Consider the following 23,785-nt stretch of genomic DNA (forward strand, 5'->3'; position numbering starts at 1 on the left):
ACCTCTTCTCTTGTGCTTCAGGCTTTTTACGAGCAGTTTTATTTCTTCTGTATATGACACACTGTCAGTTAGGATTGATAGTCTAACACACAGAAGCGATAAGTATCATTTGACTGTATGTAATTTGTGGCATTTTAGGTGTTTGTTGTGTATTCAGAAACTGAAAAAGTGAATGCTGCAACCATGTTTGTTTTGACCTCAACCTCCGTTAATAATCACACAAAAAGCAGTGGGCATCACCATATGTACATAGAATGTATGCAACTTTTATAAGGAAATATTGTTTTTTAATCTAAAAATATGAAAATGAAGAGGTTATTATGTATCCATGTTTACAGAATGACCACAGAATTTGCTTTATAAATAAAAGTGATATTAATTGCAAGAACCTGAGAGAGAATGACAGACAGATTATTAGGTGTAATTAGTGGCAGCTTGCTCTAAATGTAAAAAAAATTGAAGTTGATGCAGATGAGAAAGAAAAACCAATCCTGTAATGTTAGAATACAGTATTAGTGCGGTCACATCAACTAAATATCTAGGCATAATGTTACAAAACAGTACAAAATGGAATGAGCATGTAAGAATGGTTGTAGGGAAGGTGGATGGTCGAATTTTGGTTCAATTAAGATAGTTCTAGGAAAGTGTACCTTTATAAAGGAGACCACGCATGGAAATCTTTGGCAACCCATTCTTCAGTACTGCTCAAGTTTGTGGGATCTCTACCAGGTCTGATTAAAGGAAGGCATTGAAGCAACTCAGAAGCATGCTGCTAGATTTGTTAGTGGTGGATTCGATCAACATGTGATAGTTACGAAGGCGCTTTGTGACCTCAAATGGGAATCCATGGAGGGAAGACAACTTTCTTTTCACAAAATGCTGTTGAGAAAGATTAGGCAACATGCATTTGCAGCTGACTGCAGAATGATTCTACTGCTGCCAATGCAGATTTTACATAAGGACCACGATGACAAGATAAGAGAGATTAGGGCTAGTATGGAGGCATATAGACAGTCAATGTTCCCTCGCTCCACTTGCAAGTGGAATAGAAAAGGAAATGACTAGTAGTGGAAAACTGTACCCTACGTTGAACACTATGAAATGGCTTACACAGTATTTATGTAGATGTCAGCTTAAAATGGAAAATCCAATAATAACTGATTACAACAGATGCTGTGGAAAAAAGCCTGCGAAAAATCGTGTAATAGAATGTAGTCACAGACTATACCTCAGAGAATGTAGTCACAGACTATACCTCAGGTACAAAAATAGATTGATAATGTAACAGTTGCAAAGTTAAACCATTAATATGAGAAAGTAAAATAATGTCATAATTCATAAACACCTTTAAAACCCCAGTAAATATAAGTAAATAATGTCCATGCAACCAACAAGGAGGATTGATTTTATACAGGTATCATATAAAAATCACTGCTCTGGTGACATATACATATAAATAAATGCATTCCATATGTCATACCCTAGTGGCTAAGCTCATCCTTCACAAATATATTTTGTTATTCTGTAGTTCTGAAATACTGCAGTTGTCCTATCACACACATTCCATTATGCAGAGTGATGGGAACAATGATGAAAAGTTTGTAAGAGATGCATACACAATATTTTTGAGCACTGTGTTCTGTGAGTCCATGCAGCCTGTCCGACACAATCTCTCACAAATAATCACACTCCTAGGTGTCACATGTTATCAAAATTAATTTATGATTTTCTTAACAATATTCTCACTGCAAGTTTCTATGAGGCCCCGATGAACACAAATTCATAGGTGAGAACATTTTTTGTTATGTTTAAAAAATAATATTACACTATTCTTAAAGTATTTTATTTTGAAAGATAGTTAAGTTTTCATGACAAAATACAAATTGTATGCGTCTCTTAATCATGAGAAGTTCCAAGTATTTCTTCATTTCACATTAGTTAATTCCAAATTTTTTCTCACAGGCTGAAGAAACAAAGACTTTTTGTAAAGTTACTTACAATATCAGGGAAGGCAGGTTAGCATTTAAGAACCAATTGTTGATAAGGTCAATAGATACGGAGTACAAGGTCTGATTGAGGAAGGATAAGGAATATTTTTATCAAAGGAAACAAGCTATCATTTGCCTTAAGCAATTTTAGGAAATCGTAGAAAACCTAAATCTGCACTGCCAGACAGGGATCTGAGCCACCATCCACCTAAAAACAAGTCTAGTGTCTTATATATTAGTGCCATCTCACTTGGTCTTGTAACATTAGCTTTTATTACTTTAATAATGAGTCATTGAAAATTTCCTTTCGTAAAGTCTTTGTGAAATTCTGGAAAAAAATACTAATGTCTTACATGTTCTTTGAAATTATTATTAATACCTGCAACTACCACATACTTGTAATACATACGTACACGAGTCATCTACATGTGACAAGCAGCACTCTTGTCCATATACACTTACGGACAAAAAAAAAATCGCAACACCTAGGAGGAGTTGTGTGACATAAACGAAAGTTGGCAGGAGTGTTTCTACATCTGGAAGATGATATTTCTTCAAATTTCGCACCAGTCGCTTAAGAGTGGTGATAGTAACACCACTATGAGGATGCAAATCACGTTTACTTTAAATAGACACTGTAACGGTCATGAGCATTATTTACTTTTGAGATTCATTGTGGTGAATTGGAGTTAGTCAACATAAAACCATAACAAAGATGGCATTATCAGCAGCTCACTGAGTTTGAACGAGGTCATGTAATAGGGCTACAATAAGTTGGATGTTTATTCTGCAATACTGCAGAAAGACTTGGCAGAAACGTAGTCACTGTACATGACTGCTGGTTGCAGTGGTCACGAGAATGTATGGTCACAAGAAAACTGGGCTATGGACAGATGCCTCTGGTGCATCATACTGCATCTGCAGCAGTAATCTGAGCAGCAATTGGCATGACAGTAACACAACAAACTGTTCCAAATCAGTTACTTCAAGGAAAGCTCCAAGCCAGATACCCTGTAGCATGCATTCCACTGAACCCAAACCACCGCCATTTACAACTTCACTGGTGTCAAGCGAGAAATCATTGAAGGGCAAGGTGGAGGTCTGTTGTGTTTTGTGATGAAAGCTGGTCCTGCCTCGATGCCAGTGATGGCCATGTGATGGTCAGGAGGAGACCAGCTTAAGGGCTGCAACCAACCTGTCTCTGTGGTTGACACACTGGACCTACAACTGGAGTCATGGTCCGAGATGTGATTTCATATGACTGCAGGAGCACTCTTATGGTTGTCCCATGTACCCTGACTGCATGTTTGTACATCAATATAGTGGTTCGACCTGTTGTGCTGCCAACAGTGCTGATGTCTTGCCTTGGCCTGCTCGATCACCAGGACTCTCTCTTAGTTGAGCACACGGGGGACATCAATGGATGACAACTCTAGCGTCATCCACAGCAGCGTTAACCATCCCTGTACTGTCTGAACAAGTGCAATAGGCATGGAACTCCACTCCACAAACTGACATCTGGCACCTGTGCAAACAATGCATGAACATCTGCATGCTTATATTCAACATTCTGGTGGTTACACCACTTATTAATGTACCAGCATTTCAAATTTACAATGGCTTATCTTGCAGTGTTAATCACTTAAATATGTTTCCTAGACAAATGTATTCCTGAAGTTTCATTACTCTACATTTATTATTTTTTGATGTTGGGATATTTTTTTTCCTATCAGTGTATTTGTATTTTGTGATGTATGCTTCAAATATGATGTATCATGGTGGTCTTCAGTTTGTAGAGTGGCTAGATGCAACTCTCCATGCTAGATTGCCTTGTGTCAGCCTATTCATCTCTGCATAATTATTGCAACCTAGACACATTTGAACCTGCTTTCCCTCTACAGTTTCTGACCCCCCCCCCCCCCCTTTCTCTCTCTCTCTCCCTCCCCCACCCCAACCCTCCCTCTCTCTCTCTCTACCCCATCACCAAATTAATGACTTCTTCATGCCTCTCAGGATGTGTCCTATCAACCAATTCCTTCATTTAGTCTTTTAATCAGATTGGGCCATAAATTCCTTTACAGCCCAATTCAGTTCAGTACTTTCACATCAGTTATTCAATCTACCTACCTAATCTTCATGACTCTTCTGTAGCACCACATTTGAAAATCTTGTTTCCTTCTTGACAGGACTGTTGTGTCATCTCTGTTCAAGGCTACACTCTAGGAAAATACCTTCAGAAAAGACTTATATTTGACATAAACAAATTTCTAGTTTTTCAGAAACACTCTTCTTGCTATTGTCATTCTGCCTTTAGTCTCTGCTCTACTTCTGCCACCATTAGTTATTTTGCTGCGCAAATAGCAAAAATCATCTGCTCCTTTTGAGTGTGTCATTTTCTAATCTAATTTCCTCAGCATCATCTGATTTGATACGATTATATTCCACTAATCTCCTTTTAATTGTACTGATGTTAGTCTTATAACATCTTTTGAAGACACTATCTGTTCCGTTCAATTGCTCTTTCAAGTCCTTTGTCATCTACAACAGCAAATGTCATCTTTTTATTTCTATTCCCTCAAATTTAATTCCTTTTCAAAATCAATCTCTCTCTCTCTCTCTCTCTCTCTCTCTCTCTCTCTCTCTCTCTCTCTCTCTCTTTTAGCTTGCTCAGTGTACAAACTTATTACTATTACTTGCAGTTATTACACTCGATACAATAACTTTAAACACTGTCTGCAACAAATTTCTAAGCCGGAAAACAGAAAGCATTTGAATGTTATTTTATGCATGTTGGTCTACTTTCTAAATTTAATCCTGCTGATCTGTTTGGATTTATATGAACCAAGATTATTACAAATTTTGTTTCTGATTATTTAAATACTAAGACAATTTTACAAAATTTTGTGAATTTGTCTGAAAATGCATTTTAAGTGTACATTAATATGGACATATGTAAAGTTAAGGTAATAAGGACCTGACACAAATATTATTACTCTAATGTCAATTTTTTTTAGTTTTCTGTTACATTTTACAGTAATAATGATTTTTGTTGTTTAAACGTACTGTGAACAAGAAACAAAGCCTCTGCATTTACAACAATGAGTTTGTTTCTCGCTTTCTTGCTTTTTCCAAGAATCACTTGGAACTTCTCGATTATTTCAATCTTTAAGGGGACATCGCGACAATTAGATCACTGACTGATGTTGCGCTGGAATAATTAGTAAATTCCTAAATAGATGAAGGAACACTTTTCCGAGTTTGAAGATCATGTCAGTAACGTATATGAAAGAAAGTGTTCTGATAAAAACCTTTTTTTAAAAAAAAATTATAGAACAGCAGTTACACCCACCAGCACAACATGGCTCCTTATCGACTTTGACTGCCAAGAGTGCCCCAGAAGTTACCAGGTATGCAACCAGCAGAATGTGTGACATAAAAAGTTCATTTGAAGTAATACTTTGTACAGTGCTTCAAAATGAAATAATAGGATGAAAAATATTGAGGGGCAGTATACTCTTGGATGAACTTGCAAAGTCACTGGTAGCAGAACAGGTTGCATTAACCATTTCCCAAAAACAGAAGATTCTCTGAGAATAGCAAGGCAAGCTTCTAAAATCCAGAACGTGTGGCAGGCATGCCATAATCAGTAATAATAAGAAAACTTACTCATCAAGCAGACACTAAGTTATGTCCAGACAGTAGTGACGATTAAACAAACATATTCTGCAGAAAATGTAATAAACATTTTACATGCTTGCAAAACGCAAGTCACCTATTTCTGTCCAAATAGCAATGGGTAAGAATAAAAGTTAAAAAACAAATGTTAATATGTTCAAAAATAATTACCTGTTTTGAGAACTGTTGTTCCATACTTATGACTTTGTACACATCACAGTCAATAAAGTGATAAGAAGTATCAAAAGAAGGACACCTTATTCAAAACTGTACACTGTTTCGAATTTACCCTACATGAACATTAAAAAAAGAAATTTCTTGAATATTGTTCTATCTATTATTATTATTATTATTATTATTATTATTATTATTATTATCATTATTATTTTCAACAACATACTGCTACATAACAATGTCAACAAGTGTACAAAAATGAGTGTTCATAGAAGTTTTTTCAAGTATTTTAAAGTTGGGTCATACTGACCTGAACAGTATACCGTATTTACTCGAATCTAAGCCGCACTTTTTTTTCCTGATTTTGTAATCAAAAAAACCGCCTGCGGCTTAGAATCGAGTGCAAAGTAGGCGGAAGTTCTGAAAAATGTTGGTAGGTGCCGCCACAACAAAGTTCTGCCGTCGAATATATGTAGCGCTACACAGGCGTGCTTTGCAGGCACAAAGATAAATACTGGCGCCAAAACCTCTGTGTCAGTAAATAAATTAAAAAAAAAAAAAATGTGGAAGATGAGCTTTTTTCTCCGCCCTGAGTTTCGATCACTACATTTTCATACATTATCCAACGAAGTAAATACAAATTCCGTATTGTTCATTTCGAATGTAGCAGCGTTTCAATGTACTATGAAAATCCGACTGGCAAGACTGTTTGGGATGTTTATCAATATGGTCAACTCTACGTTCTGAATTTTTTCCTACCTGTGAGAAGAGATGGTTGCTAATAGGAACTTTTATGTATTGTGAATCACATGCAGTGTTCTCTTCACCATAAGAATAATACGAATATAAACATTTTGCCATGTATTGTTTCGTGTTTGCTGCTATCTCATTTAAATCCTGTCTGCCTAATAAACTACGAAACTAGAGTGAGACAACAGCAAACGCGGAAGAATATATATATCATATCATATCATGTCATGTTTATATTCATACTATTCTTATGCCTAATAGTAGTACAATCAGAAATGAAGCAAGGCAATTGACTAGATTTTTAAATCTAAGAGGACTCTAATTTCTGTGCAGAATGTAATGTACTAAAGAGGCATCTGCAAAGATTTTCAAACGGAGAAAAATTTTCGCTAAACTCTCGTTCAGAACATCTTCTCATACGCAGTCTATTATTTGGTTCTTGTTGATGATTTTCGAAGAAAGCAGCAGTGTATGTAACAACAAATAGCAGCCTCTTGCCATTGTTTCGCTAATGAGACGATTCCTCTCTTTTGTTTTTTAATTGTAAGCGGCAGTAGCGTGTACAAAAGCAAGCCATGCCGCAAGCGGCGCCAGGTCGTAAACACACATTATTAGAATGCGACAAACAATGCAGGACACAGTACAGTAATGCATTTTCAGCTTAGAGTGACGTAAACACCTATAACAAAGAGAACGACACTTATCAGATCAACGAAAAATAAGCAATCAATTCAAACCAGACGAAGCACGTGAAAAAGGAAGGGTACCCGTATAAATGCGGACGGAGCGACTGACGCATAGCAATGGCTACCTGGTGAAGCTTCACTGCTAAGCTTACGACTCGAACCAAACTACTGTAGCTGTGTCGTCATTCATTCGACCTAAATTGTGTCTCATATTACAATGGACCAACTTTGTTTCGATTTGGTGGTGCGGCCTAAAACTTTTCTCCCCCCTTGAATTTCGAGTCTCAAATTTGAGATGCGGCTTAGATTCGGGAAAAATTTTTTTCCTTGATTTCGAGTCTCGTTTTTCAGGTGCGGCTTAGATTCGAGTGCGGCTTAGATTCAAGTAAATACGGTAGTTGTAGAGTAATAGTGAACAGAACAGCAGGATTAGGCCAATATACAAAAACATTACAACTAAAAATGTCCCGGGTGCAGAAATACTAATACTCATCAAAATTATTATAGTAAGAAACAAGTGAAATATAGCATCAGAATGTGTACCTCAGATGGACAGTTCTGGCTGGGAGACACTTCACCCTTAGCTGTCTGACCACTGTGCGACTTCTCGTCGGGGATGTTGGGACCAGCAACATCTGCAGCCTTCGGTGACACAGGGACCCATTCATTCTCTACACACAAACAAATTCCTCAGCAAACATTTTACATACTAATAAGCAGAATTAGAAAATGGAAGAGAATGTGAATAAATTTATTGTGCTGTTTTTGGATTGCAATCAATTATTGATAAAATTATTTAACTGGATACACAAAAAAATCTACTCACCAAGAAGCGGCAGAACATAAACATAAAAGACTGTTGTGATTGGGTGGCTCCTTCTTCAGACAGAAGGGTTGAAAGGGAAGGGAGAAGGAAAAGGACTGGAGACGTCTAGGAAGAGGGGTAGATTTTGGGAAAGTCACCCAGAACTGCGGGTCAGGGAGACTTACCATACAGGATGAGAAGGAAAGACTGATTGTTGGGGACTGCATCAGACGAGATTTGAAAACCTGAGAACTTAAAGGTGGAAGACATGGTAATATGAAAGACAAAGATTACTACTAAAACATTGTACACGAGTTAATAAGAGTGAGAAGCTAAGTGCATTGTATGTAGTACAGGTGGTAGGGGGCAGTGAAAAACAGACGGAAAACCCCTCATCTAAAGCACTCCTCCCGCCTGAATTATCTGTATTACCTAAGGGCCACACTTTCAACCCTAAACCTGCTTTTGATCATGCTACTTTGGTGAAGGGCCTCCTTTCCTTCACATGTAATATCCATCAGAAATTTCACTTCGCAACCCAACCCTAAAACCTTTCCAGCAGCAAACCTGGCATTGACCCATCTTTAACAGCTCAGACCATGAGCCCAACTTGACCCACCACCATTACCTCAACATCATCCCTTACAAGCCTTCCAAGAATTCCTCACATCCAGCATTGTCTCACAACCCTTCCTCAGGTCCCTATAACATGACCTAACCTGTCCTCTGCAGAACTCCAGGCCCTACGTTCCCTAAAAGCTGATGACTCCATCATTATCCTCCCAGCAGACAAAGGATCTACCACTCTAGTACTTGACCGAAAGGAGTACGTTACTGAAGGTCTACACCAGCTGTCTGACACCTCTACATACAGCATCTACCATCAAGATCCCATCCCTGTGATTCAAACTGACCTGCCATCCCTCCTCAAAACATCAGACCCCTCACAATGACTAACACCTCAATCCATAGAACTTCTTACCCCGCCCAAACCACACACCACCACCTTCCTATAGTTGCTGCCTTCAAAGCACCCACTGAACGTATATCTGCCTTAGTTGATCAAAACCTGAAACCCATAATACAAAAACTCCCCTCCTACATCAAAGACACCAACCATTTCCTAGAGTGTCTTAAATCCATGCCTGTCCAACTCCCAACACACAACTTGCTTGTCACCATTGATGCCACCTCCCTCTATACCAACATCCCCCCCCCCCCCATGTAAATGGTCTGTCTGCTGCTGGACATTTCCTCAGTCAGCAATCATCTGATTCCAAACCTATGACATCCTTCCTACTCACCTTAAGCAGCTTTATACTTACTAACAACTGCTTCAGTTTTGAGGGGGCAGACATACAAACAAATCATGGGCATGGCCATGAGAACCAGGATGGCTCCTTCCTATGCCAACCTTTTCATGGGTTGCTTGGAAGGGGTTTTCCTGGGATCCATAAGTCTTCAGGCCCTGGTTTGGTTTGGATACATTGATGACATCTTTGCCATATTGACTCATGGTGAGGCTGACCTGCTAAAATTCCTGGAATCTCTGAATACCTTCTCCCAATTAAGTTTCACATGGTCCTACTCTGAATCCAATGCCACCTTCCTTGACATTGATCTTGTCCTTACCAAAGGCCAGCTGCACACTTCTATCCACATTAAACCTACCAACAAACAATTTTGACAGCTGCCATCCCTTCCATGTCTAATGTTCCCTTCCATGCAGCCTTGGCATCTGAAACAAACATATTTGTTTGGATGCTGAATATAAAATGAGATCCAGTCTGTCTGAGAGTTAGTTAGAACAGCTTTCCATCACCCTCTGCACCTATCTCCCTACTCTATATGGCTCCTACCCCCTGTGACCGACACCGCTGCAAGACTTGCCCTATGTGCCCTCCAACCACCACCTGTGATAACACTGTAACTGGCAAAACATACACTTTGAAATGGAGAGCCACCTGCGAAACGACACGTAATATACCAGTTATTAACACTGTTCAGCCTCCTACATCAGCATGATTACCAGCAAATTATCAATTAGGAGGAATGGGTATAGGCAACTCACAATATCCTGTTGCAGAGCATGCTCTACAACATGACATTTCTGACCTCGGCACCTGTTTCACCAGACGCGCCATCTGGATTCTTCCCCGAGATGACTGTTTCTCAGAACTCAGCAGGTGGGAATTAGCACTACAACATGTCCTTGGTTCTCACCACCCAACTGGCCTTAATTTATGTTAATTTCTTCCGTCTCAGATTTTCTTCACTGCAACTACTCTTTGCTTCACTGCAACTACTCTTTGCTTCACTGCAACTACTCTTTGTTTCACTGCAACTACTCTTTGCTTCACTGCAACTACTCTTTGCTTCACTGCAACTACTCTTTGCTTCACTGCAACTACTCTTTGCTTCACTCCGTTTTAATTTCCTACATCTTTCATCATCTTTTCCGTCTATTTTTCACCATCCCTTTCACCATCCCTCCCACCTCTGTTACGTACAATGCACTTAGCTTCTCACTCTTATTAACTCGTGCATGGTATTTTAGTAGTAATATCTGTCCTGCATATTACCTTGTCTTCCACCTTTAAGCACTCCAGTTTTCAAATCTCATCCGATGCAGTCTGGGTGACATTCCCAAAATCTATCCCTTTTCCTAGATGTCTCCAGTCCTTTTCCTTCACCCTTCTTCCTTCCCCTTCAACCCTTCTGCCTGAAGAAGGAGCCACTGGCTCTGAAAGCATGCCAATCACAACAGTCTTTTATGTGTGTGTTCTCTTGCCACTTGGTGAGTAGATTTTTTATCTATCCAGTTAAATAATGTTTTTGGATTGCATGTGCCAGTAATCATTAAACAGTCACTTGCTCTCACAGCTACTTCAAAATATAGAAAATATTACTTCATTACAGTTTCATGTACACAATTTTACGATTTTTTGGTATATAGTTCTACTCAGAAGATGTATTTCATAGGTTAGTTTTCCTCTATAAGTATTTTCCAATGGTTATATGGTATCAAAGAGGATTACAATCAGTTCTTGGCTAGTTGAAAGATTTATGCTGTGTGGTTTTGATTATTTGTCTGAACAATGAATAAATAATGATCTTGTTCACAGAGTAATATAATGTTCTAATTATACATACACTGATTAGTATGTGTTACACTGACACTGAAACACGTGTAGTTATTGGTTTTACATTTAGTTAGATATCATAACCAGATCCCTTTATCATTGTTCCGGCTCTCCCATAATGTAAATAAAGGATTTACATTCATACTGCCTGCACAAAACATACCCACAGCTCAAAATTTTGATTCTGATGAGTTTGATCTGTAAATCAGCTCGAGTTCTACGTTACACTGGGAAGCAATAATTTGTTGTGAGTTGGTGAAGCCAACAAAAGTAAATACAAAAAAAATGTTGTTGACAGACACTGGTCTTCAGCCTAGATTGAAGTCTAAGTTCACTCACTATTTATCACATTTTTTTGTTGAAAACTACAAGCTACATTCCAAATAGCTGGATTGCATAACAGATAAACCTCTGATTAGTATTTTGATGCATACTTATGTACATGTATCGAACATAAAATATGAAAAATGTAAGAAGGTAGAGGGGGATACTTTTACCAGATTCCAAGTGAGTTAAATGTTACAATATCAGGAAGTTATTTACTGTTTCTTGTAACATACTACTTCATATGCAGGGTTCTGTTTCCTGCTGGTGTACTATATTTATTGACAACACATTATAAGACAAAATCATATGTGCCTTACCTAAGTGCAAAGCAAATCCTCTCACACAAAACCAGTACATAATGTGACACTGGAGCATCTCGGTGGAATAAAAACTATGTAAATAAGGAAAGATCACCATTCAGCACGTAGTGGGAGAGCTGAATTGTAGATGGGGAGCATAAAGGGACCGTAAGTTGTTCCAAAAACAACGGAAGAAATGTTTTTGGTAGAAATCATTTTATTTTTTCTTAAAATACATGACTTTTAAACTTGTGCATTTTTGCATGTGTCTGAAAAAATCCTGGAATTATTTTTCCACACTGATGGGGATACCTAAAAAGCATACTTTTGGTAGGATTCAACAGCTTCTTGAAGGGATGAAAATCATTGTCTATACATGTTTTCTTTGACATAACAGAGGTCATTAGAAGATAAACTAGGTGAATCTTACAATGTCATTATGAGTTCAATGTTTTTCAGCATCGAATAATCAACTGTTTCATGTTTTGTATGAATGCCGGCAGAGTCACAACCAAGAATGACATGACTTTTCAACTGTTCTGCCTCCTGATATGTGGCACACATGTTACTGCATACCATTGAGCATTAATGGTTCTTTGATCCTCTTAAGCAATGGTTGTGACATGTCTAGTGTAACCAAAGGAACAAGTAATCATTTTCTTAGAAATATTTCACCTAGAACCACTTTTATCATTTTGGTTCACAGTGGGACACCCAAACAACCGATTGCAACTCATAGGAATATATAGGAAGTTTCATCTACTACTGTGATGTCATATTCTGCTTTCACATTTTTTTAGTTGAATATTTTCAGCAAGCCGAATTTTGAGCTTTGGTCAAATTGCATGAAATCAGTTGGGAACAGAAGCTTTTCTTATCTAAATATACATGTAAAACTGACTGCACTGTACTGTATATTCTGATATCCTTTACCAGAGAAGGCAGAACAGTGAATGATAATTCTTTCTGGTGTAAACAGAACGTGCATGGTGTTCGAACGTGCGCAGGTCGCATTCACAGGTGTTCACTTGTGATCTACTGGTAGTCAGTTTTGGAGCGAAGCATGAAAGGAAGTTTGTGACCTCTCCGTTTCAGCACTAGTTTCAGTATGATAAACACAGTGCATTCGGTTTGCCGCAATATGGTATTTTTCAAACACACACTATATGTTGTTGTTCACTAAAAGTATAATATAATTGGATGGATAAAAAACTCTACTCCATAAGTGGCAGCAGGAGAAAATACTGATATAATTCCCAACGATCTTTCTTTCTTTCTCAATCTAGCCAACAAGCTTCGTTTGACCCAGGGTTCTAGGTGACTTTTCCAGAGCTCTCCCCATTTCCTAAAAGTCACCAGTCCTTTTTCTTCACCCTTCTTCCTTCCCCTTCAACCCTTCTGCCAATAGCAGTCAATGGCTCTGAAAACTTGCACATTTCCTTAACTTTTATGTGTGTTTTCTACTGCTGCCACTTGGTGAATACATTTTATATCTATCCAATTATATTACATTTTCAAAAACTGATTATTTTGTGTACTGAAAGTGATTTTTTTGGTGATGGGAGTGGCAGTGGCTCGATGACAACATACTTCAGTTGTTGCAAGAGCACAGATCCCAACGGTGCCTGTGGGAACCTAGAGATGGACAACATAAAATATCTACCAAAAAAATTATGCTTGACAAGAAATTGCCAGAGCGCTAACAATTCCAACAGAGGAAGTGAAGAAGAAAATGGACTCCCTACTATCTTCTTTTAGGCGAAAAGGGCATACAACATTGGGAATGGGTGCAGCAGAAAAGTGTAATTCCAAGTGGTTTGTTTTCCTATCACTGTCATTTCTCCTTGATACATACAAAGTGAGGAAAAGTAGATGTTTTGAGATTAGTCAAGTCATAAACATGTAGTGACAGTATTTTGCATTTATTTAGTTTAATGACAGCTGTACAAACAGAGTATTTACTGAGCTTAACAATATTTATCCCGCCACTCAAGCCTCCCATTATCTGATTTAAAATATTGTGCTAAATCATTTCTTACTTCTTTGGTTTTTTATCAATGTGGCACAGATCTCAGAGGCAAGAAAGATCTGCAGATGTTCCTTGACACCAGGTACCTGAAATCAGATTTCTTTCTTCTTTGTCAACTGTCACTGGAGGCGTGTTAAGTTAAGAAAATATTTTCTTTAAGGAACCCATTCAAGCAGGTGAGGAAGTGAAGGAAGATGCATCAGTTCCAGAAGTGGTGGAAGATGAAGTATGAAGTAGTGTCATATTTGTGCCTCAAACTGCATCAAAAGAGATACACGGGGAAGAGATAGTGGAAGTAAGTGAGCCACCACACGAGATAAAAAAGGTATAATAAACCAGACAGTGAATTGTCTGTTGCTCCAAAGATAATCAAAGGTATAAGTGACAACACCACAGAGAGCAGGAAACAGGAAACAAAATCAGAATGTGACAGCTTTGGTGAGTATGTTTGATCAAAAATTAAAAACTGCAGCTACCACACTCAGGATATACTACAACATTAAGTGCAGGAAATCTTGTTCCAGGCAGATATGGACAATTTCAACTGCTCTTCTTAAGAAGACCTTTCTAGAGACATAATACATCCCTCTTCCCCACCACATCTACAGATACTGCATAACTGACAGATAATGTGGTGCACAGTCTTCTTGGTTTCATTTTTGTTCTTTTTTGTTTACTTTTGATTTGTTGCAGTATTTCCTAACAGAAAAATACAAACAGGCACTGTAGTTTAATGTAAAATAAAAATATGCGAAAGACCTGATCATTCTCATGGCTTAAATTCAAGTTATCTGTGTTAATTTCATGGTTTGGCCACTACTTTTCAAAATTTAAATACAGAAGAAACAGAGTATGAAAATTGCTTTTCCTCCAACAATGGCATCTCTTATCCAACAACTGTAAAATACATGTTATAAAATAGCCTATTATGCTGGTCTTTCTTTTATTTTTACATTACATAATTTAGTTTTGCTGATAGTATGTCCTTCACGTATACGTTAATAAAATCCACAGGTGTTTTACATATACTGCTACATACTTCAGGAAGTTTGGAAAGAGATGGGGTTGATATTCAAAATAGATATTTGAGGCTAGACTGCCGCCTGTTGCTAAGAATCGCAGCATTAGTGCTAGCTTCTCTTCAGTTGCTAAGGTTTATTGATTACTTGCACCTTGCCTTGAAATCTTCTGTTCAATTGCAGCTAGAAGCATGCAAAAATCATTTATAGACATGTAGGTGAAGTTTTGGAATAAAGCAAGCAATGGTTCCAGCTTCAGATCACTAGTCGCAGCCAAACCACTTCATCCTTTAACACATTTTTCTGTGTCTTCACAATTTCGCTGACGACAGTGTGCTCGCCATACAAAATAAACCAAGTTGCACGTTTCTGTTCTCTATAATGCTGCACAGAATACAAATTAATCAACTTAACCATGACAATGGAACCACCTGCATACTGCTAACAACTGCCGCACTGCTTGCAAATGCGCATTCCCACGTGTTTGCTTTGGTGTACAGGGGGCTGAAGGCTGCATCTATCTGACAAGAAGTCCTATGCTCATCGTCTTGAATCACATTGGTCCATAGCATTTTTTTTATTTATTTTTTTTAACTAACAACGAATTCTGCTCAGATCTGTATGAAATTCATCAGTGATGGAACTGAGATATTTCTTTGTGACCTCTCCATAATCTTTAGTAAATATTGTATGTATAGAAACAGGCATCATTTCATTTATATCCATGTAGCATCATTCTTTGTACAGAAACATCTAAGAATGAAGTATTTCAGTTTCTCTGATAAATTATTATTCATAAAGTGTTGTTTCCTACTGATGGCTAAGAAAGTTATATCTCATAGGCCCGGAACTTTTCATTATGTTTACTGAAAATGTTAAGATGAAATACAATCTTCGAGTAACTTACAGGAATGTAGCCAGGTGGCATCGTTGACAACAATCAATATTTTGAGAAGAGTACACCCTTTCATTTTCAAGGTAAAAATACAGCAAGAAAGTGTTGCGCAAGGGAATTTAAAACCTTCTGTCAGCCGAGAAAATCTCCAATAGAAGAACATACTTGGCACTAATCATCCTTTGGAGTTTAACAACATGGAGATTCTGGCATATTCCTCCAGCTGTTGGGGTAGTGTTATTAAGGAAGCAGTTGAAATTAAATTAGCAAATGACCTTGTAAACAGGTATGGAAGTTTATCTTTTAATTTAAATTCTGTGTGGAATCCTGCCCTTTCCCCTCTCGAAAAATAGAGGGAAAGAGTTAGTAGTACTGCACCTAGTGGTTATTAATTTTCACTGTCAATAACTTCTAAAATCAGTCATCTTTGTGTGTGTGTGTGTGTGTGTGTGTGTGTGTGTGTGTGTGTGTGTGTGAATAATTATTCGTGTGTGTGAATAATTATTCTAATCTTATTCTCACAATCCTCAAAGGAGTGATACACAGGGGCCTGTAGTATATTCCTAGAGTCACTATTGAAAACCGGTTCTTGAAACTTTGCCAACAGACTTTCTCAGGATAGTTCACATCTCTCTTCAAGAGTCTTCCAGTTCAATTCCTTTAGTATCTCTGTGGCCTTCTCCCACAGATTAAACAAACCTGTGACCATATGTGCTGCCCTTCTCTGTATACATGCAATATCCTCTGTTAGTCCTGAACTCCGCCATAGCTGGTCCCAAGCCTGGTTGAGAAAGGAGGAGGGGGAGGAGTAACACCTCGTTAAAAAACCTTGGTTCACCTGGCCCAGGTGATAGAACCTCGTGAGGGCCCCTTGCCAGGTATACGGTAAAGACCTCAATGGCAGCGAAGGCGGAGAAGATGGACTTTTGCACGGCGGAGCTGGCAGAAGAGGCACCTTTTCTTTTTGGGTACAAAAAGAGTACAAGTAGTGGCTGAACACCAGAGGGGCAGCTACAGACTGCGTCTGACTCATGATGAGCTGCTAACTTTAGGCTAGGCATCCTACTGCCTATGTGGAAAGTAACGGGAAACTACCACATTACATTCCCAAGCAGTACATGGTATGTCTCTCCATGTGAAAGATTCCAGAGTTAAAACTTCCCCTCATTCGGATCTCTGGGAGGGGAACACACTGAGAGTAGACGTATTTGAAAGGAAGAAAGGGACAGTGAAGGGAGCAAAGATAAGGATTGGAACATGGAATGTGAGGCCACTACTGTAAGCAGGAAAGCTATAGAATTAAAAACAGGAGATGAAGAGGAACAGATTAGATGCCCTCGGTTTCTGTGAAATAAGATGGGGAGAGAATGGGGAGATAGAAAGTGGAGATTACAAGCTCTTTTACTCAGGGGAAATCCAAAGTGGTGAAAACAAAGTAGGAATATGATGGTGCAAAAGTTGAAAAATAAGGTAATGAAGGTACGATATATTGACGGAAGACTGATGATGATACGACTGAAGGGTAGTTCAAAAGATTTGGCATTAATACAGTTATACGTGCCAACTAGCCAGCATAGAGATGAGGAAGTGGAAGAATATTATGAGAAAATACAAGAACTCATCAAGAAAGAAAATAGAAATGCCAGTGATATCATGGGGGACTGGAATGCAGTGGTGGGTGAAGGAAGAGATGAAGATGTAGTAGGAAAATTTGGATTAGGAAAAAAAATGAGAGAGGTGAACAACTAATTAGTTTCTGTAAAGAAAACTCATTAGCAGTAGGTAACACATTATTTGAACACCACAAAAGGAGACGTTACACATGGATATCATATTTGAATAGGGAAAGATATCAGTTGGACTACATCCTGAAACAAAAAAGATTTAGGAACTGTTTGAAGAATGCTAAAGCTCATTCAGGAGCGGATATAAATTGAGACCACAACCTAGTAATGGGAGAAATACAAGTGAAGTTGAAAAAAGTCTGGAGAGGTAAAGCAAAGGAAAGACTAAACATAGAAAGACTCAAAGAGGTAGGAAAGGCGTCAGATTTGGAGAACAGATTTATGGAAAAATGGCAAAGAGGTAGTGTTAATGACAAATGGATAACAATGAGGGAAGGACTCATGGACTCTGCCAAAGAAGTACTAGGAATTAGAGTATCCCAAAGCACCAGGAGAGGATATGTGTGTGTGTGCGCGGGTGTATACCTGTCCTTTTTTCCCCCTAAGGTAAGTCTTTCCGCTCCCGGGATTGGAATGACTCCTTACCCTCTCCCTTAAAACCCACGTCCTTTCGTCTTTCTCTCTCCTTCCCTCTTTCCTGACGAAGCAACCATTGGTTGCGAAAGCTAGAATTTTGTGTGTATGTTTGTGTTTGTTTGTGTTTCTATCGACCTGCCAGCACTTTTGTATGGTGAGACGCAACAAACTGTTGCCTCATCAGGAAAGAGGGAAGGAGAGGGAAAGACGAAAGGATGTGGGTTTTAAGGGAGAGGGTAAGGAGTCATTCCAATCCCGGGAGCGGAAAGACTTACCTTAGGGGGAAAAAAGGAGAGGTATATACTCGCACACACACACATATCCATCCGCACATACACAGACACAAGCAGACATTTGTAAAGGCAAAGAGTTTGGGCAGAGATGTCAGTCGAGGCGGAAGTAAAGAGGCAAAGATGTTGTTGAAAGACAGGTGAGGTATGAGTGGCGGCAACTTGAAATTAGCGGAGGTTGAGGCCTGGCGGATAACGAGAAGAGAGGATATACTGAAGGGCAAGTTCCCATCTCCGGAGTTCTGACAGGTTGGTGTTAGTGGGAAGTATCCAGATAACCCGGACGGTGTAACACTGTGCCAAGATGTGCTGGCCGTGCACCAAGGCATGTTTAGCCACAGGGTGATCCTCATTACCAACAAACACTGTCTACCTGTGTCCATTCATGCGAATGGACAGTTTGTTGCTGGTCATTCCCACATAGAAAGCTTCACAGTGTAGGCAGGTCAGCTGGCAAATCACGTGGGTGCTTTCACACGTGGCTCTGCCTTTGATCGTGTACACCTTCCCGGTTACAGGACTGGAGTAGGTGGTGGTGGGTGCATTGGACAGGTTTCACACCGGGGGCGGTTACAAGGGTACGAGCCAGAGGGTAAGGAAGGTGGTTTGGGGATTTCATAGGGACGAACTAAGAGGTTACGAAGGTTAGGTGGATGGCGGAAAGACACTCTTGGTGGAGTGGGGAGGATTTCATGAAGGATGGATCTCATTTCAGGGCAGGATTTGAGGAAGTCGTATCCCTGCTGGAAAGCCACATTCAGAGTCTGATCCAGTCCCGGAAAGTATCCTGTCACAAGTGGAGCACTTTTGTGGTTCTTCTGTGGGAGGTTCTGGGTTTGAGGGGATGAGGAAGTGGCTCTGGTTATTCGCTTCTGTACCAGGTCGGGAGGGTAGTTGTGGGATGTGAAAGCTGTTTTCAGGTTGTTGGTGTAATGGTTCAGGGATTCCGGATTGGAGCAGATTCGTTTGCCACGAAGACCTAGGCTGTAGGGAAGGGACCGTTTGATGTGGAATGGGTGGCAGCTGTCATAATGCAGGTACTGTTGCTTGTTGGTGGGTTTGATGTGGACGGACGTGTGAAGCTGGCCACTGGACAGATGGAGGTCAACGTCAAGGAAAGTGGCATGGGATTTGGAGTAGGACCAGGTGAATCTGATGAAACCAAAGGAGTTGAGGTTGGAGAGGAAATTCTGGAGTTCTTCTTCACTGTGAGTCCAGATCATGAAGATGTCATCAATAAATCTGTACCAAACTTTGGGTTGGCAGGCCTGGGTAACCAAGAAGGCTTCCTCTAAGCGACCCATGAATAGGTTGGCGTACGAGGGGGCCATCCTGGTACCCATGGCTGTTCCCTTTAATTGTTGGTATGTCTGGCCTTTAAAAGTGAAGAAGTTGTGGGTCAGGATGAAACTGGCTAAGGTAATGAGGAAAGAGGTTTTAGGTAGGGTGGCAGGTGATCGGCGTGAAAGGAAGTGCTCCATCGCAGCGAGGCCCTGGACGCACGGAATATTTGTGTATAAGGAAGTGGCATCAATGGTTACAAGGATGGTTTCCGGGAGTAATAGATAGGGTAAGGATTCCAGGCGTTCGAGAAAGTGGTTGGTGTCTTTGATGAAGGATGGGAGACTGCATGTAATGGGTTGAAGGTGTTGATCTACGTAGGCAGAGATACGTTCTGTGGGGGCTTGGTAATCAGCTACAATGGGGCGGCCGGGATGATTGGGTTTGTGAACTTTAGGAAGAAGGTAGAAGGTAGGGGTGCGGGGTGTCGGTGGGGTCAGGAGGTTGATGGAGTCAGGGGAAAGGTTTTGTAGGGGGCCTAAGGTTCTGAGGATTCCTTGAAGCTCCGCCTGGACATCAGGAATGGGATTACCTTGGCAAACTTTGTATATGTTGTTGTCTGAAAGCTGACGCAGTCCCTCAGCCACATACTCCCGATGATCAAGTACCACGGTCGTGGAACCCTTGACCGCCGGAAGAATGACGATGGATCGGTCAGCATTCAGATCACGGATAGCTTGGGCTTCAGCAGTGGTGATGTTGGGAGTAGTATTAAGGTTTTTTAAGAAGGATTGAGAAGCAAGGCTGGAAGTCAGAAATTCCTGGAAGGTTTGGAGAGGGTGATTTTGAGGAAGAGGAGGTGGGTCCTGCTGTGACGGAGGACGGAACTGTTCCAGGCAGGGTTCAATTTGGATAGTGTCTTGGGGAGTTGGATCATTAGGAGTAGGATTAGGATCATTTTTCTTCGTGGCAAAGTGATATTTCCAGCAGAGAGTACGAGTGTAGGACAGTAAATCTTTGACGAGGGCTGTTTGGTTGAATCTGGGAGTGGGGCTGAAGGTGAGGTCTTTGGATAGGACAGAGGTTTCGGATTGGGAGAGAGGTTTGGAGGAAAGGTTAACTACTGAATTGGGGTGTTGTGGTTCCAGATTGCGTTGATTGGAATTTTGAGGTTTTGGAGGGAGTGGAGCTGGAAGTGGGAGATTGAGTAGATGGGAGAGACTGGGTTTGTGTGCAATGAGAGGAGTATGAGGTTTGCTGGAAAGCTTGTGAAGGGTGAGTGAGTTGCCTTTCCGGAGGTGGGAAACCAGGAGATTGGATAATTTTTTGAGGTGGAGGGTGGCATGCTGTTCTAATTTGCGGTTGGCCTGTAGGAGGATGCTTTGAACAGCCGGCGTGGATGCAGGAGAGGAAAGATTGAGGACTTTTATTAAGGATAGGAGTTGGTGGGTGTGTTCATTGGCTGAGTTGATGTGTAGGTGAAGGATTAGGTGGGTGAAGGCAATGGATTGTTCAGTTTGGAACTGGTATAGGGACTGATGGAAAGAAGGGTTGCAGCCCACCGACACCCCGCACCCCTACCTTCTAACTTCCTCCTAAAGTTCACAAACCCAATCATCCCGGCCGCCCCTTTGTAGCTGGTTACCAAGCCCCCACAGAACGTATCTCTGCCTACGTAGATCAACACCTTCAACCCATTACATGCAGTCTCCCATCCTTCATCAAAGACACCAACCACTTTCTCGAACGCTTGGAATCCTTACCCTATCTATTACCCCCGGAAACCATCCTTGTAGCCATTGATGCCACTTCCTTATACACAAATATTCCGCACGTCCAGGGCCTTGCTGTGATGGAGCACTTCCTTTCACACCGATCACCTGCCACCCTACCTAAAACCTCTTTCCTCATTACCTTAGCCAGTTTCATCCTGACCCACAACTTCTCACTTTTGAAGGCCAGACATACCAACAATTAAAGGGAACAGCCATGGGTACCAGGATGGCCCCCTCGTACGCCAACCTATTCATGGGTCGCTTAGAGGAAGTCTTCTTGGTTACCCAGGCCTGCCAACCCAAAGTTTGGTACAGATTTATTGATGACATCTTCATGATCTGGACTCACAGTGAAGAAGAACTCCAGAATTTCCTCTCCAACCTCAACTCCTTTGGTTCCATCAGATTCACCTGGTCCTACTCCAAATCCCATGCCACTTTCCTTGACGTTGACCTCCATCTGTCCAGTGGCCAGCTTCACACGTCCGTCCACATCAAACCCACCAACAAGCAACAGTACCTGCATTATGACAGCTGCCACTCATTCCACATCAAACGGTCCCTTCCCTACAGCCTAGGTCTTCATGGCAAACGAATCTGCTCCAATCCGGAATCCCTGAACCATTACACCAACAACCTGAAAACAGCTTTCACATCCCACAACTACCCTCCCGACCTGGTACAGAAGCGAATAACCAGAGCCACTTCCTCATCCCCTCAAACCCAGAACCTCCCACAGAAGAACCACAAAAGTGCTCCACTTGTGACAGGATACTTTCCGGGACTGGATCAGACTCTGAATGTGGCTTTCCAGCAGGGATACGACTTCCTCAAATCCTGCCCTGAAATGAGATCCATCCTTCATGAAATCCTCCCCACTCCACCAAGAGTGTCTTTCCGCCGTCCACCTAACCTTCGTAACCTCTTAGTTCATCCCTATGAAATCCCCAAACCACCTTCCTTACCCTCTGACTCGTGCCCTTGTAACCGCCCCCGGTGTGAAACCTGTCCAATGCACCCTCCCACCACCACCTACTCCAGTCCTGTAACCGGGAAGGTGTACACGATCAAAGGCAGAGCCACGTGTGAAAGCACCCACGTGATTTACCAGCTGACCTGCCTACACTGTGAAGCTTTCTATGTGGGAATGACCAGCAACAAACTGTCCATTCGCATGAATGGACACAGGCAGACAGTGTTTGTTGGTAACGAGGATCACCCTGTGGCTAAGCATGCCTTGGTGCACGGCCAGCACATCTTGGCACAGTGTTACACCGTCTGGGTTATCTGGATACTTCCCACTAACACCAACCTGTCAGAACTCCGGAGATGGGAACTTGCCCTTCAGTATATCCTCTCTTCTCGTTATCCGCCAGGCCTCAACCTCCGCTAATTTCAAGTTGCCGCCACTCATACCTCACCTGTCTTTCAACAACATCTTTGCCTCTTTACTTCCGCCTCGTCTGACATCTCTGCCCAAACTCTTTGCCTTTACACATGTCTGCTTGTGTCTGTGTATGTGCGGATGGATATGTGTGTGTGTGCGAGTATATACCTGTCCTTTTTCCCCCCTAAGGTAAGTCTTTCCGCTCCCGGGATTGGAATGACTCCTTACCCTCTCCCATTAAAACCCACATCCTTTCGTCTTTCCCTCTCCTTCCCTCTTTCGTGACGAAGCAACCATTGGTTGCGAAGCTACAATTTTGTGTGTATGTATGTGTCTGTTTGTGTTTCTATCGACCTGCCAGCGCTTTCGTATGGTAAGTCACACCATCTTTGTTTTTAAATATATTTTTCCCACGTGGAATGTTTCCCTATATGCTTGTTTTAATTGTCCTTTACTCTTTGGTAATCATTGCTGCTCTAACTGCATCATGGTCATCGGTACCAGCTTCGATGTGGACATCCTCATCCTCACATAGATCAGGTTTCTTTGCTGCCATTAGATCCAATATATTTCCATCATGAGTGGGGTTCCTAATGTATGTTCTAGATAATTTTCAGAGAAGGCATTTAGTGAAGTTTCACAGGTTGTCTTATCATACCACCCTCCCACCCACCCACCCACCCCCCCTCACCCACCCACTAACAAAACTTAATTTTACCAATTAATTGTTGGGTGATTAAAGTCAACCTATGATTACAGTAGTGTAGGGCAACATACATACAAGCGAACTGAGGTTTTCTCTTAAGTTTTCGGTTACATCAGGAGATGGGTCTGGTGGGCAATATAAGTATCCAATTATAATTTTATGCCCACCTCTGATACCGAGTCTTGCCCAAACAGTCTCACATATAGCTTCAATTTCTATCTTAGTGGATTCGAGTTTATTGTCTACTGTGGCAACTACACCACCTCCATTTCCCCATTTGCCTATCCTTTCAATA

The 23,785-nt window shown here is 40.8% G+C and overlaps 1 protein-coding gene across 4 annotated transcripts in view; it reads right to left on the bottom strand.

The window, feature by feature from the left end:
* LOC126481405 (serine/arginine repetitive matrix protein 2-like) overlaps positions 1-23,785 on the bottom strand; it is a 349,894-nt gene that overhangs the window by 203,878 nt on the left and 122,231 nt on the right. For all 4 annotated transcript variants that reach the window (XR_007587552.1, XR_007587553.1, XM_050105134.1 and 1 more), the window contains exon 6: positions 7,817-7,944. Coding sequence is in view for 2 of the 4 variants with exons in the window: in XM_050105134.1 (XP_049961091.1) it covers positions 7,817-7,944 (128 nt within the window). In the remaining 2 variants the exon portion in view is untranslated. The remainder of the gene's footprint in view (positions 1-7,816; positions 7,945-23,785) is intronic.

This window comes from Schistocerca serialis, chromosome 5 (genome assembly GCF_023864345.2).
Source record: "Schistocerca serialis cubense isolate TAMUIC-IGC-003099 chromosome 5, iqSchSeri2.2, whole genome shotgun sequence".
NCBI classification, from domain to species: domain Eukaryota; kingdom Metazoa; phylum Arthropoda; class Insecta; order Orthoptera; family Acrididae; genus Schistocerca; species Schistocerca serialis.